A 15,248-nucleotide genomic window follows, 5' to 3' on the forward strand; every position below is an offset into this window, starting at 1 on the left:
ACAGTATGGGAGCTTCTGCCCCTATTTTCCACGTCTCTTAACGTTTCTTTCATATTTTCCACCTTCATCCCTTTGCACTGCATTCCTAGAGCATTCTGCTTCATCTTTTAGTCCATTAATTTGCTCTTTAACAATTCAGTCTGTTTCTTATTTTGTTTCAACAACTATCATTTTTATTTCCAAGAGCACCTATTGATTCTTTTTCATAGTTACGTGTTCTCATTTCATAATAGCCTGTTCTTTCACGATGTCGATGCCCTTCTATATCTGTATAAGGATATTAAATATGTTATTGTTCATGATCTCTCTCCTCGGTTGTAAATCCTTTGCAGTGGTGTTGGTATTATTTATTTCAGTTCTTTTCATGGTGTTAGGACTTGTCTTGGGCAGTACAAGAAGAGGCAGCAGTCAAACAGCCCAGTTGGGGAGTGTACACAAGGGGCTGGTTGACTTCCACTGGCTTCAGTGCCAGATCGGGGACTTCTGAGCCAGCCACTGAGCAGTGTCTTGTCTCTGACCCAAGCTCATTCTTTCGCTGTTCCACTCATGAGCTATCACCTCCTTCATACCACCTCCCCTACAGGAATGGAACAAAGGGCATAGAGGGGGCAACCAGCCTTGTTGCTTCTGCCGTGGTATCCCAGTTAATCTCCTGTCACTTGCCCCTGGGCCTTCCTAGTCTCAGATTCTACCCCCTCAAAGTCTGGCAGGCCTCACACTGCTACTACCTTTTGCAACAAAACCCCCTGCAGCAGTCCTGGGCCACAGCCCCCCTTTGCAGCTTCTGCCCATCCGTGATTCCTCACAATTCCTAGTCCACTAACTTCTCCCCTTCCTCTTTCTGCGCTTGGCTTTCTACTGATATTCATTTGTTTCCTGGCTTTATTGCATTAAGGGGAAACTGCTGTTCATTCCATCTCCCATCTTGAAACCAGAAGTCTGGCTTGCATATTATAAAAGTTTTTTTGTTTGTTTGTTTTTTCCCAAGAGCCCTGAAGAACATGATAAAACCTTCTTCTCCTTTAAGACAATGAGTTTCCAGCATTTTGTACAAACACACACCATTGTTTGAGCGTGCTGGCAAACAGGGCATTTGCCAATACGCACCAGCACTCCCTGGCTCAGAGCATTCGGAAATCCACCTAGGGCAGCTCAAGGTGTTCCGGACGATGCAGTGAAGCTGAGGGCTGACGCTGTGTGCAGTAGGGAGTAAATGGATCCCTGGGGTCTTCTGGAGATGCTGGGGAGTCTCCCTCCAAGGCTGCACCCGCACTTCAACCAGAACCATTCCCCTGTCTCATTTCTGGCTTTTATTCTGTCTGTTTTTGCTAAAGCTGAGCCAATAAATAGCTCACATACCCAGCATTCTTTCCCAGGAAGCACAAATGTAACCCATCCTTGAAACTTCTCTGCTTTACTATTGTTCTGTGATGTCAGCATAGGTTCTGCTAGTGATGACTTGAAGGACTTGAGTGAGAAATAGTTGACCCTACAGTTCTTATGATAAACACTGTATCCTTTGTTTTCTTCTCCTCCAGTTTTGCTTCCTGGTTCAATTCAACATCATCTTAGTGTTCAGGATTCATGAAGGGAACCACAGTATTCTAGCAGTGGAGCTACAAGGAATACCTTAGTTCCTTGCTTGGTCCATGTATCTTCAAAACATGTTTTACTAATGATGATACGATGATAATGATGATACAGACACTTATCTGTGCCGACTACCTTACGTCCTTCATAACTGATCTTCAAACAAGTCCCAAGAGGTCGATACATTGAGCCCATTTTACTTTTTTTTAAATGTCGATACAGACACTTATCTGTGCCGAGTACCTTACATCCTTCATAACTGATCTTCACAGAAGTCGCAAGAGGTCGATACATTCAGCCCATTTTATCTTTATTTATTTATTTTTTAAAATTTATTTATTTATTTATTTTTGGCTGCGTTGGGTCTTCGTTGCTGCGCGTGGGCTTCCTTTAGTTGCGGCGAGCGGGGGCTCCTCTTCTTTGTGGTGCGCAGGCTTCTCATTGCGGTGGCTTCTCTCGTTGTGGAACACGGGCTCTAGGTACGCGGGCTCAGTAGTTGTGGCGCACGGGCTTAGTGGATCTGTGGCTCCGCGGCATGTGGGATCTTCCCAGACCGGGGCTCAAACCCATATCCGCTGCCTTGGCAGGCAGATCCTTAACCACTGCACCACCAGGGAAGTCCCCAGCCCATTTTACAGATGTATCTGAGACAAAGAGAGGTTAGGTAAATGTCCAAGGCTACATAGCTGGTAGGTGGTGGAGCTGGGATTTGATCCCAAATCTCTCTGGTTTTAAAGCCCAGGCTATATTCTTTCATCTCCATTCTTGTGACTTTGTATTTGCTTTTACAGGCCAACCTTGGAAATATTGTAGGTTTGGTTCCAAACCACCCCTATAAAGCCAGTATCACAATAAAGCAAGTCACATGAATGTTTTGGTTTCCCAGTGCATATAAAAGTGTGTTTACATTATATTATAATCTATTAAGTGTGCAATAGCATTATGTCTAAAAAAATGTGCAGACCCGCCTTCCCTGTGGCACAGTCCGTGTGCCACAACTACTGAAGTTCACGCACCTGGAGCCTGTGCTCCGCAACGGGAGAAGCCACCACAATGAGAAGCCTGAGCACCTCACTGAAGAGTAGAGAAACTAGAGAAAGCCGCAACTAGAGAAAGCCCGTGCACAGCAACGAAGACCCAACATAGCCAAAGATAAACAAATAAAATAAATAAATTTATTTTTTTAAAAAAGTGCAGACCTTAATGAAAAAATACTTAATTGCGGGGCTTCCCTGGTGGCGCAGTGGTTGAGAGTCTGCCTGCTGATGCAGGGGACATGGGTTCATGCCCCGGTCTGGGAAGATCCCACGTGCCGTGGAGCGGCTAGGCCCGTGAGCCATGGCCACTGAGCCTGCGCATCTGGAGCCTGTGCTCCTCGACGGGAGAGGCCACAACAGTGAGAGGCCCGCGTACCGCAAAAAAAAAAAAACTTAATTGCTAAAAAATGCAAACCATCATCTGAGCCTTCAGCAAGTCATAATCTTTTTGCAGTACTAACATCAAAGATCACTGACCACAGATCACCATTACACATATAATAACAATGAAAAAGTTTGAAATATTGTGAAAATGAGCAATTTGTAACAACAGCAAAAAAAAAAAGCAATGCAGTATCTGCAAAGCGCAATAAAGTGAAGTGCAATAAAATGAGGTTTGACTGGGGACTTCCCTCATGGTGCAGTGGTTAAGAATCCACCTGCCAATGCAGGGGACACAGGTTCGAGCCCTGGTCCGGGAAGATCCCACGAGCCGTGGAGCAACTGAGCCCATGCGCCACAACTACTGAGCCTGCGTACCACAACTACTGAAGCCCACATGCCTAGAGCCCGTGCTCCACAAGAGAAGCCACCGCAATGAGAAGCCTGTGCACCATGACGAAGGGTAGCCCCCGCTCACTGCAACTAGAGAAAGCCCTCGTGCAGCAACGAAGACCCAATGCAGCCAGAAATTAATTAATTAATTTAAAAAAATTTTTTTAAATTAGGTGTGACTGACTGTATTCGTAATAGCTCTTAGCTTCTATCTAGTAAATGAAAACTCCCATACATCGAAATTAAGGATACAAATGTTGAGAGCTTCTGCCATAGTACATGGTAGAGTGTAAGCTTAGCAAATCCTCATTGATAGATTTCATTTTGATTAATTGTTCTATTTTCATTTGCTCACGTACATACTTAGTCTTACAGTTGTTGAATTCACGGATGTGTTGACAATGACTTGTATGCCCAGAATCACCTTCAGTCATTACCAGAGCTACCAAGTGTTGATAAGATGCTGGTCACCAGCACGTAAAGGGCTTCCATTTATCAGTACCCTTTCCTGGAGAGACTCCAGTAGGACGTGTTAAGTATATGCCTGCCACATGTCTGCTGCGTTCTCAGTGCTCTCCCCTGTAATTTAATACTAATAGGTAACATTTTCCTTTCAGCCTTTACCAAGTGCTATTGCACGCATTAGCTTATGTGGTCATCATAGAAACCCTACAAGTAGGCATTACTGTTCTTACCATCCTCTCTGTTTTGTGATGTAGCATCTCAGGCCTGTGGCTTACCCAGGGCTGTTGAGGCAGCCGGAACCAGAACCCAGGACTGCAGCCCCAGAGGCCAGCCTCTGCTCCTGCACTGGGTCTGTGGCTGCCTTTCTCTCTGATCTGGGTGGCAGAGCGCAACAGCAGAACCACAGCCACAGCCCTCAGCCCCTAGCGCTTTCTCACCTCAGGCACGGCTCCCCCGCCAAGCAAGGTCCACTTTCCAGGGCAGGGCTGGGTAGTAAAGCCTCAGGCTCTGGAGCCCACCAGGCTGCCTTTGACTCCCGCCTCCACCACTGACTTTCTGCGTGACCCTCTGCGAGCTCCTCAGCTCTCCTGAGGCTTGGTTCTGCATCTGTACAATGGGATGACAATCCCCATCTCATCAGGTGGTTGTAATCATTAACCAGCTCTCCTGTGCACAGAGCCTGCTGTGGTATTGCTGTTTATTAGTTTGCTCAGGCTGCCATCACAGAAGACTGGGTGGTTTAAACAACAGAGATGGATTTTCTCATGTTCTATAGGCTGGATGTCCAAGATCGAGGTGTCAGCAGGTTTGGCTTTTCCTGAGGCCTCTCTCCTTGCCTCACAGCTGGCCACCTTCTCTCTGTGTTCACCCGTGGTCGGCCCTCATTCTGGATGTTCTGTGTGTCCTCATCTCCTCTTATAAGGACAACAGTCATAGTGGACTAGGGCCCACCCTAATGACCCCATTTTAACCTAATTACCTCTTAAAAGGCTCTGTCTTCGAACGCAGTCACAATCTAAGGTACAGAGGTTAGGGCTTCAACATATAATCTGGGGGGGACTCAGTTCAGCCCGTAACATGCAGCGTGTGCACCTTTCACCCGTGTGAATTTAGCCACATGGTACTAAACAAAAAGGAGACAGGAAACATAAGATATTAAATAACATGAGTGATTCCACCCACCATTCCAGTCAATGGGTGTGTATCCCAGAGGGAGAGGGAGATGAGATGAGTTTGTTGTACCTCCATCAGCATCAGTTCCCCTGTACCTAAACATGAGCTAGGTGTGATCCCCACATTTCAGGATGCACATTTTTCATACGGCATGGCATATAAACACCAGCCAACTGCTTTGTCTGGTGCTCAACCAAAGGAGCAGCGATCAAGGCTAGTTTGGACTGTATCGGGGGTTCGCCTTGAACTTCTTCAGAATTTTAGCAGACACCGCTGGTGGCCTGCCCTCTATCCCAACCCCGCAACTGCTTCCTACCTCCCATGCCCGCCTAAGGGCATCACCCGGAAAGGGGGAGGGTTAATGTCTTGGGGAGGGGGAGGGACTAGGGGTCAGGAGATAAGTGTCCCTACCCCCAATGTCTGATTCAGCACAGTCTCTCAGAGGATCCCTGTTAAATTAAGCCCCACTGGCCCAAGAGCATTAACTGCTCCTAACTGGCTCTCCCTTTCCTCAGTTCCTCACTTGGGCTTCCTGGAATCATCTCTCAGATTAACTACCTACACCCAAGTTCATATCTCAAGGACTGATTTTGAGGAAATCCAAAATTACACGAGCACCTACCCCCATGTAAGATGTTTCTGATACACAGCAGTCTCATAGATGGTCCCCCATAGATATTGTCTGGGAATCTGACGAATGTAAAATCCCTGATTCCAGAACCCCAGCTGCATGTGGGTTCTCCCAGACCATCCTGGCCCACTGGCCCTGACGCCATACCTACTCAGTGCTTTCCTCTGGCCTCCCTTCCAGGTGATCGAGAAGAACTTGAGCGGCTGGTGGTACATTCAGATTGAAGATAAGGAAGGGTGGGCCCCAGCGACTTTCATCGATAAGTATAAGAAAACCAGCAATGCCTCAAGACCCAACTTTCTGGCTCCCTTGCCCAATGAGGTGACGCAGCTCCGGTTGGGAGATGCAGCAGCAATGGAGAACTGCACGGGCAGTGAAGCCGTCGGCCCGTCCCGGCCCCTACCCGATGCACCACATGGGGCTGTGGACTCCGCCATGCCATGGTCCAAAGACTGGAAGGGTGCTAAGGAGGTCCCAAGGAAGGCATCTTCAGACACGTCCTCGTGTGCAGGCTACGAGGAGATCTCGGACCCCGACCTGGAGGAGAAGCCCAGCCTCCCTCCCCGGAAAGAATCCATCATCAAGTCGGAAGGGGAGCTGCAGGAGCGACAGAGGATGGAGCAGCTCAGAGGTTCTTCACCCAAGCCTCCTGGCATGATCTTGCCCATGATCCCAACCAAACACACGCCTCCAGCCCGGGACAGCAGGAGACCAGAGTCCAAACCTGACAAAAGCAAGTTGTTCCAGCTGAAAAATGAGATGGGGCTGGAGTGTGGCCATAAAGTATTGGCCAAGGAAGTGAAGAAGCCCAACCTCCGACCTGTCTCCAAATCCAAAGCTGACCCACCGGAGGAGAGGCCGGAAGCTGTTCCCCAGAATCCCTTCTTAAAGTCCAAACCTCAGGTTAGGCCAAAACCAGCTCCTTCCCCCAGGACAGAGCCACCTCAGGGCGAAGACCAAGTGGACATCTGTAACCTCAGGAGCAAGCTCAGGCCTGCCAAGTCCCAAGAGAAACCCTCGTTGGACGGAGAGAGCAGCCCCCAGGCTGGGGGAGGCCAGGACGTGGCCATCAGCCGTGGCTTCCTCCCAGGGGAGGGGCCTGGCCGTGCCCAGGACAGGACGAGCAAACAGGATGGGCTCAGCCCAAAGGAGACGTCCTGCAGAGCCCCTCCAAGGCCGGCCAAGACCGCAGATCCTGTGCCTAAGAATGTGCCAGTCCCCCTCCAAGAGGCTTCCCAGCAGAGACCTGTGGTCCCTCCTCGGAGACCACCACCCCCCAAGAAAACCTCCTCGTCGTCCAGGCCCCTTCCAGAGGTCAGAGGGCCCCTTCCAGAGGTCAGAGGGCCACAGCGGGAGCCCACCGAAGGCAAGGCAGCTCCTGTCCCAGGCCGGGCCCTGCTTGTCCCCCCAAAAGCCAAACCTTTTCTCTCCAACTCCTCAGGGGGGCAGGATGACATGCGAGGCAAAGGTGGGTTGGGGCCACGGATGATGGGCAAGATGGGAGAAAACAAGGAGAAAGTGGCTGCAGCCCCCTTCCCCAATGCAGACGGCCCCAAGGACTTGTATGTGGCCGTGGCCAACTTTGAAGGAGACGAAGGTACCAGCGGCTTCCAGGAGGGGACGGTGTTCGAGGTCCGGGAAAAGAACAGCAGCGGCTGGTGGTTCTGCCAGGTGCAAAGCGGGGCCCCCTCCTGGGAAGGGTGGATTCCTTCCAACTATCTCAGAAAGAAGCCCTAGCCTGCTCCCTTCCTGCCTGGAAGTCCTGCACGACCCTGCCGGCTTTACCTACATATTTAATATGCCTCTTAATTTATCATCCTCCACGCAGCTTCAAAGGAAGGAAGACTGGAATACTGTGGATTCTTCCCTTCTCTGGGTGGAGAGGGACCCCTCCCATCACAGCGTCCCCTGGAGGCTCAGAGGCCACACCCCTTTCTCTCTTCTCAGCATCCCTGCCTTAAGGCCAGTGGCATTGCCACCCAGCTGCCCTGCCCACCCAACAGCTGGACCATGACTCTCTGAGGTCTCTAGGACCGGAATCCATCATCTGGAGAAACTACAGAAAGGGTCTCTTGTTGATCGGATCAGGCAGAGTGTGGGTAGCCCTCTGCCGACCCAGCACCCCACCCAGTTCATTCATGTCAAGCAACTTGATTCACTCAGTTTCCAAAATGCCTGGTCCCAGAAAGAACTTCATCCCGTAGAAGTCAGCTCCGTTGCCAGTTCCAGGGAGGTGGTGTCTTCCCCGAGGCCTCAGGTCCACGGGCCTCTCAGGTTCAAGCAGATGCAGCTGCCCCAGGAGTGGGCCTGGAGGTCCTCCCAGCCACGCTGCCTCCCTTCTGTGCTGGGACCCTGATCAGTTCTAAAGGAGTGCTTCCAGCTCCAAGCATGCTCCCCTTTTCCTGCTGCAGGCTGGGGTCCAACCCAGGGTTTTTAAACAAGAATCCCCAGCCCGCTTTTGGGGGGGCCTTTCACTTCTGCCTACCTAGAGCAAGAATCTCAAGGTTTGTTTGAATAAGGGGACCGTTCACAAGCCACGCCCCTTGGGAGCTCCTCTTTGCTGAGTAGCTAGTAGGTGCCAAACGCTGTACTTGGCACTTTACCTTCATGCTGAACCCTCACAGCAGCCCTCTCTGATACTATTACTCCTGTTTTATAGATGAGGAAACGGGTTCAATGGGCCCAAGGGCACACTAGCTGGGAAGAGGAGCAAAGGGGATTTGCATCCAGGCTGGCCTGACTTCCATGCCTGTGCCCTGCCCCTGTAAGAGGCAAACCAGGCGGGGAGACGGAGACGCCAGCTGGCTGCCCTGGGCTGTGCATGTGGGGGCCGGGTGGCTGCTCCCACACCCAACACCCCTCCAACCCATTGTAGCATCTACTGAAGGCTGCCCTGGACCCCATATGGTTGCTCCACACAGAGGCTGCCCACGGCCCCGGTGCTGCCACAGAGCCCTGTTTCCTGCTCCTGTGCTGGTGCCCACCCCGGGGGATAGAACTTATGGAGCAAAGGGAGCCAAGGTGGTCTCACATGCCAGCCTTGAGGGACCCTGGTGGCTCAAGGGCCAGCAGCGGAGTCTCCAGCAAACTGGGCAGAGTAGGCAGTAGTCCCATAAGGAGACGGGGACCCGAGGGCCAGGCAGAACCTCCTCTCTGCTGCTGCTTCCTGCTCCTCTCTGGCACTCGAAGAGTAGTTTTCTTTTTTTTTTTTCCATGCACTCTCCCTCTCTGTGGTCTCACTGGAAGGAACCCGGGGCAGCCCTTACACCCGTTTTGACTGATGTGGTTCACTGAGTCACGTAGAGACACAGCTACACTGCAGAACGAGAATCAGGACCCGGGGTTTCTGGCTTCCAGCCCAGAGCTCTTGCCTGGGGTCCAGGCTGCCTTGGGGGGTGAGAATGCAGCACCCCTCCTCATCCCACCCTACTCTGCAGGACAAGAGGAAGCGGCCCTCTGGCCCTGCCCCCAGAGATCTCTGATGCAGAGTAGTCATCTGCTGCCATGCTTTTGGGACCACAAGAGCAGCTTTCCCAGGGATGCTCGCCGTCTACCTGCAGTGCCAAAATTTATGTGCAGACAGCTCTCTTCCACTCTCCCCTCCCCTCCCCACCCCTCCTCACTGCCACATGGGCTCTGGATCCTTCCCTGATCCACAATCGCATCTTTATTCCTTCCTTCAGTAGGTCTGTAAATCCCACACCCCGAGAGTCTTGGGACAGGGCCCTGAGGTGCCCTGCCACGCCCACTTGCCCCCAGCCCTGTTCCCAGAACCTTGGGGGGAAGATGGCAGCCAGGGGCAGAAGGGAGAATGGGAGAGGGCCATCCACCCTCCAAGGTCCCCTCACTCGGGAGGAGGCCCCACAGCACGTTTTCCTGAGTTTTTGACCCATTTTGGTTTAAACACCATTCGTGAAGCTGTTATGCAGGATTTGACTACATTTCAAAAGACAAAACTCTAAATTTTTTTTTCTGATTATCTCTCAGCTTTCATTGACCTTTTCTAGTATTTTGCGAGTGCCTGCTATGTACTAGGCACTGGGTGTAGACCAGGCTGCGAGTGGCTCCGTGCCTGGCTGTGAAGAGCTTTGATTTTTGTGTGCAGATTCCACTGAAGGCGTTTGTCTTTGGCTTCATTTCCTCTTCCCAGGGGTCAGCTGGGTGGGAATGGGCTAATTCCGCCTTTTTCTGGATAGAAAATTTTCCCTGCACATGAAAAAGTAATCAGCCTTTTTATTGTTATTATTCTGGCGTGAACTGAAGGTCCTAAAGCCACATTTCTCTCTGTTCACTGTTCTTTCCTCAGGACACATGTGTGGCCTGAGGACTCCTCTCTCCAGCTCCTCCTACCACGGTGAGGGTACTTCCCCAGGCAGCTGCAAGGGACGGTCTTGATGGCCAACGGCTCTCCCTAGCTGTCCTCACCTGGGGGCTTAGGTTGATACCATCCAGGACTGTAGCCACCATTCTATGCGCATTTGATAGAGCAGATGCAAAATCCCCTGGAGTCACCACCGTGGCAAATGTCCAGGGCCATAGGAATAACTTTTGTGCCAGCCTCCGGGCAGGTTACCGGTGCCTACGCACGCTCCGTCCTTTAATCTCATCCTCACTTCAACCCTGTGAGGTGCCTCGGATCAGCCCCAATCTGTCATGAGAGCACTGAGGTTCAGAGGTTGAAGTCAGCGTCATCCAAATATTGACCAAGCTGAGACTTGAATCCCGTTTTTTCTCCCCAGTGCCCGTGACGTTTCCTCTGCCATCAACAATGAAGTGTTCATGGTGCTTCCAGGGAAGCAGGTGACCCTCCCTCTCAATTTAGGTTTTTCCTCTCCTGACCCCACCATCACACATGTCAGTAGGTCACAGGCCAAATGCCAGCCCAGAAAGGCAGGCAAGGATGGATTTTATTCCTTTCCTCACCCCCGCATACTTTCTCGGGATGACTGTTTTATCTTACACCCTAGGGCAAAACTACAGCTTGTAGTCATAACGCCAAATCTTTGGAAAATCTGCGTTTTAGGACCACCCCTTGATAAAATAGGCCTTTACTCAAGTTTTTTACTCAGAATTTCTTTGCCATTTGGTGGGTTTATGTCCTTGTCCCAGGATGAGACTTGGGGAGCTGGGCTGCAGCTCAAACCATTTTTAATGCCCTGCCCTGCCGGGAGATTGCTAGAGCCTCACCAGGCTTCCAGTAGTCATGTTACATGTCCTCCCCAAAGCCTCGCCACGTGATTGATTTCCTAGACAAAGTTCTTGGCCTTAAAACATTTCTGGGCCCACAGAGGATTTCCTTACCAGGTAGAATGTAGGAAAACAAACTTGCCACATTAAAGGACAGATGCCAAATCTCCCCAAGGTTGGAAGACCCTACTCTTAGGCTGAGGGATGGACAGTCTAGTATTTATTTCGTTTGTACCGAGTGCACGGCACTGAGTGGGATGAAGTAGAAATCGCTCCTGGCCTCAGGTAGCTGGCAACTCAACATCATCAAGAACGAGAACATTCGTGCCTCGGCTTGGCTCCCCTCCTTTCATTGTTTCTGAGTTTTTAAGTGTCGGGTCAGGTCTTGCCCTTCACTTTGGGCTGTGATAATGTACATGTAACAGCCTGAGTCACGTGGCAGTCTTGTCCCCTCCTTGGTTGTCAGGCCCGTCCTTCAGGGCTTCTGCTGCAAACAACCATACCAGACCATAGACAAAGATTCCCTATTGCCAAACAGTGTGGCCTGAATGAGTAGGAAACTGGCTTGCGTTGAGGCCTGAGGGTGCGGCAAGCCCTCCGTTAGCCTGGAGGAATTGCTCCTAACTTGGCCAAGTAACGTCTAGATGGACCTTAGCCCGTGAAGGTCACAGACAGTTGTGGAGTTGCAGAGTTAAAACCAGGAGGCTCCAGAGTCTTTGTCTGCTCATGGACCACCTGCTGAGGACCCTTCTCACAGACTTGACCGTCCAGCCCCATGGGGTAACGTCTGCTTTCTGGTGCTACCTTGTGGAGTTTTCAAGCCACCCATTGTGTTTCCACATTCCACCTTTCCCGTTTTTATCGTCTGCTCCCAAATAGGCCTTCTTGGCTCCAGTCAGGAACCAGGGACTCAACTTCTGTTGTCCTTGAAGAGGCCAAGCCCAGTGCCACAGCCAGTAGCCTTCACTTTCAGGTCTTCTATAAACGTACAAGAGGAGGTGCACCCACCAGGCTTATGATGGCAATAAGCAATCCTAACACAACTAAGGTGTCCATATTTTACCCCAGTGTACGCCCGTCTGTGACATTGTGCCCATGTAATTGTTAGTAGCAGCGCCCCTTCCACTCACGGGGTGATAAGAAACTGGTCACCTTGGCTACAACCCACATTTCCTGCTTCAGGGAGCCACCAAGTAACTAGGCCATTTCTTGCATCCCTCCAGGAGCAGTGGGCTCTGACAGCATTGCCCCACCACCTCGCGTCTGCTCACAGGATGATGCTGGAGATCTCTGGACATCTCAGCACTCCTCATACCCTTGGCAAGCTGACACATTCTGGTGGTGTCTTTGTTTCCTTTTAACACACACGAAAAATACATGAGGATATATAATGTGAGGGGGGAGGGGTGATGAACAATGAATTAGCTGTAGCATGTATAGACTATATACTTTACCATTAGACTTTTCTTTTTTTTTTTTAATAAAAAAAAGTGCTTGACTGGTTTCAAGCACTTCATTGTGAAGATGTGTCTATGGATTTTATTTGGCTGAAGAAAGGGTGAGTAGCTTTGTGCCCTGGCATCTTGGCCTGGATTTGGGGATCAAAAAACAGAAGCCTGTGTGAGCTAGGTTTGGGCATTGCTCAGAAATAGGGATGACTCCTCTGGACCTTAGTGTACTTTGATTCTTTTAACTACAATATCCAGAAACCAAGAGAAAGCTTCCTTGTATTCACTGGGTATCTCCCACATCTCGGCTCTGTGCCGAAAGGTGGAAAACTTTACTTGTCCAGGGAGTTTGAACCTCTCGCTGGCATTGCCTGATGGGCAGGGAAGTAGGAGGGTGCAGCCACGTTTGGGCCACAGGGACTGCCCAAGCCGCCTGCTCCCAGGACATGGAGAGCATTGCCTGATGTTTTATTACTTTCCCGAAGGCAGCGCCAAGGCAAAACCAACCACCGGTGCGGAGCCTCCTTGGTCCCAGCTGAATCCAAAAGGACACCACCACCCCACCTTCCTAGGAAGAGAAGAGTAGAACCAGCAGAATCCCAGCGCAGAAGTTCAAAGGGAAGGATTTCGATACAATATTCATCCCACCTTAGAGGAAACAGTTTAAAGCAATGATCTTCTGGTGCACCTTACTTAGGAATAATCTTCCTTCATATGTTAAGCTCTGTTCCCATAAGAAAGGAAAGTGATTCTGTGGTTTAACACCACCACCCATACCCCACACACCCCGGGAGCGTTTTGTCCCAAATCTCCTAAACCAGGAGTGCTTAGTCTCAAGAATACATCTGGTAATGACCATGGCATGGGCTTCCCGGGGCAGGCGTGCAGGGGCCCCTGAGCCTCGTGGGATGGGATGGGAACTGGACCGCGGTCAGCAATCAACCTGACTTTGTGTCTCTGGGGTCTCTTACCCACTACCTTCCTTCAGTTCTGACTTGGAACTGGCGCACTCACCACTGCTCTCCTGTTCCAGGAATGACACACCAAGCACGTACCGGCTCACACACCTGCAAACGCTCTTCTCTAAGGGGTCATGGTGAATCTGGGGGTCCAAAACTCATATCGAGGGGCCACTCTTCTCCCAGTCCAGAGCGTTTAATGTCCACTCCTTCTCTAGTTCATGTCTGTCTGGTCCAGGTGTGCCGCTTCACCATCTGGCAACCCATGCCTCCCAATCGTTGGTTCTCAAATTTCAGTGACCAGAAGGTTCAGTCAGGGAGCTCGCCAAAGTGCACATTCTTGGGCTGCGTCCCCCAAAAGTCAGAATCAGCAGGAATCTGCATCCTTAAAAAGTACATTGTGAGGAAATGGTCTGCATGCTCCACTCTGAAGAGATGGCCAAACTCCGCCCCTTCCTTACCTGGCACAGTATGTGTTCAAAAATGGTGCCTCATGCTATCATGATCAATGGCACCATTATTTTTCTGGGCATTTGCAGTGTTCCAGGCCTATGGGGCACTTTACCTACAATTTTATTTCATCCTCAGAATGCTCCCTGAAGTAGATATCTGCATTTTACCTATGAAGTTGCTAAGTTTCAGGTGAAGACACTGGCCCAAGGTCTCGCATGGCCAGTGTGTGGCGTGTCTGGTCCTAAAACTGGCTTTTTTAACCCGTACTATGCCTCCTCCCAAATGCTAATCAAGGCACATATCTCATCCTGATGTAATTCTTTCCTGGATTCATCATATTCAAGAGCTACTTTCTCTTTCCAAAACCTAACGCTGTAATTAAGGGGAAAATTCTAGTTTTTTTGAGTACATGCTATGGGCTGGTTACCTTATAGATATTATCTCTTTAATCTTCACTACAATTCTTCTAGGTAAGAATTGTTATACCCATTTTATGGATGAGGAAATTAATAGTCTGAGAGATTGTTTACACGTTGTCACAGCTAGTATGAAGATGACCTTGGACCTGTAACTCCTTAATAAACCATCACAGTTCCCAAATCTATAGTCTTTCCATTCAGCATTTTTTAGTGTTTTCCAGAACCAATGTCAACACATAACGTCTGAAATAAGTGTTCTGTGGGGGACTTCCCCGGTGGCACAATGGTTAAGTGGTTAAGACATGGGTTCGAGCCCTGGTCCGGGAAGATCCCACATGCCGTGGAGCAAATAAGCCCGTGCGCCACAACTACTGAGCCTGCGCTCTAGAACCTGTGAGCCACAAGTACCAAAGTTTGCATGCCTAGAGCCCGTGCTCTGCAACAAGAGAAGCCACCGCAATGAGAGGCCTGCACACCGCAATGAAGAGCAGCACCCACTCGCCGCAACCAGAGAAAGCCTGCACGTAGCAGCGAAGACCCAGTGCAGCAAAAAAATTAATTAATTAATTAATTAATTAATTTTTTAAAAAGAAAGTGTTCTGTGGACACATTCGTTTGAGCAATGCTTCATAAAATTAAGTTAAACAGTTTTTTGCTTTGGGGGGGTTTTTTGCAGAACTTCTTGAAGCTCCTTGCATAAAAACATTCAGTGTGATTATCTGAGAAGGGCGTTATCAATATCGGGTTCTTCAGCTGTACTTGACTGTGAAGCCATTCACAGAGCATCTAGCAAGGGCAGTATTTCATGTCATAAATTCTGGAAAATGTCGAATTTTACATTTCAACTTTACCTTGAGTTCTTTTTTTAAAATTTATTTATTTATTATTTTTGGCTGTGTTGGGTCTTTGTTGCTGCGCGCAGGCTTTCTCTAGTTGTGGCAAGTGGGTGCTACTCTTTGTTGCGGTGTGTGGGCTTCTCATTGTCGTGGCTTCTCTTGTTGCGGAGCACGGGCTCTAGAGTGTGGGGGCTTCAGTAGATGTGGCGCACGGACTCAGTAGTTGTGGCTTACGGGCTCTAGAGCCCAGGCTTAGTAGTTGTGGTATAGTAGTTA

The 15,248-nt window shown here is 50.0% G+C and overlaps 1 protein-coding gene across 2 annotated transcripts in view; it reads left to right on the forward strand.

Moving 5' to 3' along the window:
• Positions 1 to 12,311, forward strand: part of SH3PXD2B (SH3 and PX domains 2B) — a 113,734-nt gene extending 101,423 nt beyond the window's left edge. Inside the window, exons 13-15 of one of the 2 annotated variants that reach the window (XM_060008385.1) lie at positions 5,851 to 7,341; positions 10,410 to 10,470; positions 12,081 to 12,180. In XM_060008385.1, coding sequence (XP_059864368.1) covers positions 5,851 to 7,341; positions 10,410 to 10,418 — 1,500 coding nt within the window. In that variant the 3' untranslated portion in view covers positions 10,419 to 10,470; positions 12,081 to 12,180. Of the gene's footprint in view, positions 1 to 5,850; positions 7,342 to 10,409; positions 10,471 to 12,080 lie in introns of both variants that reach the window. The other variant, XM_060008384.1, reaches the window with a different exon arrangement.
• The last annotated feature ends 2,937 nt before the right edge of the window (positions 12,312 to 15,248 follow it).

The sequence above is a fragment of the Delphinus delphis genome, chromosome 3, assembly GCF_949987515.2.
Source record: "Delphinus delphis chromosome 3, mDelDel1.2, whole genome shotgun sequence".
NCBI lineage: Eukaryota > Metazoa > Chordata > Mammalia > Artiodactyla > Delphinidae > Delphinus > Delphinus delphis.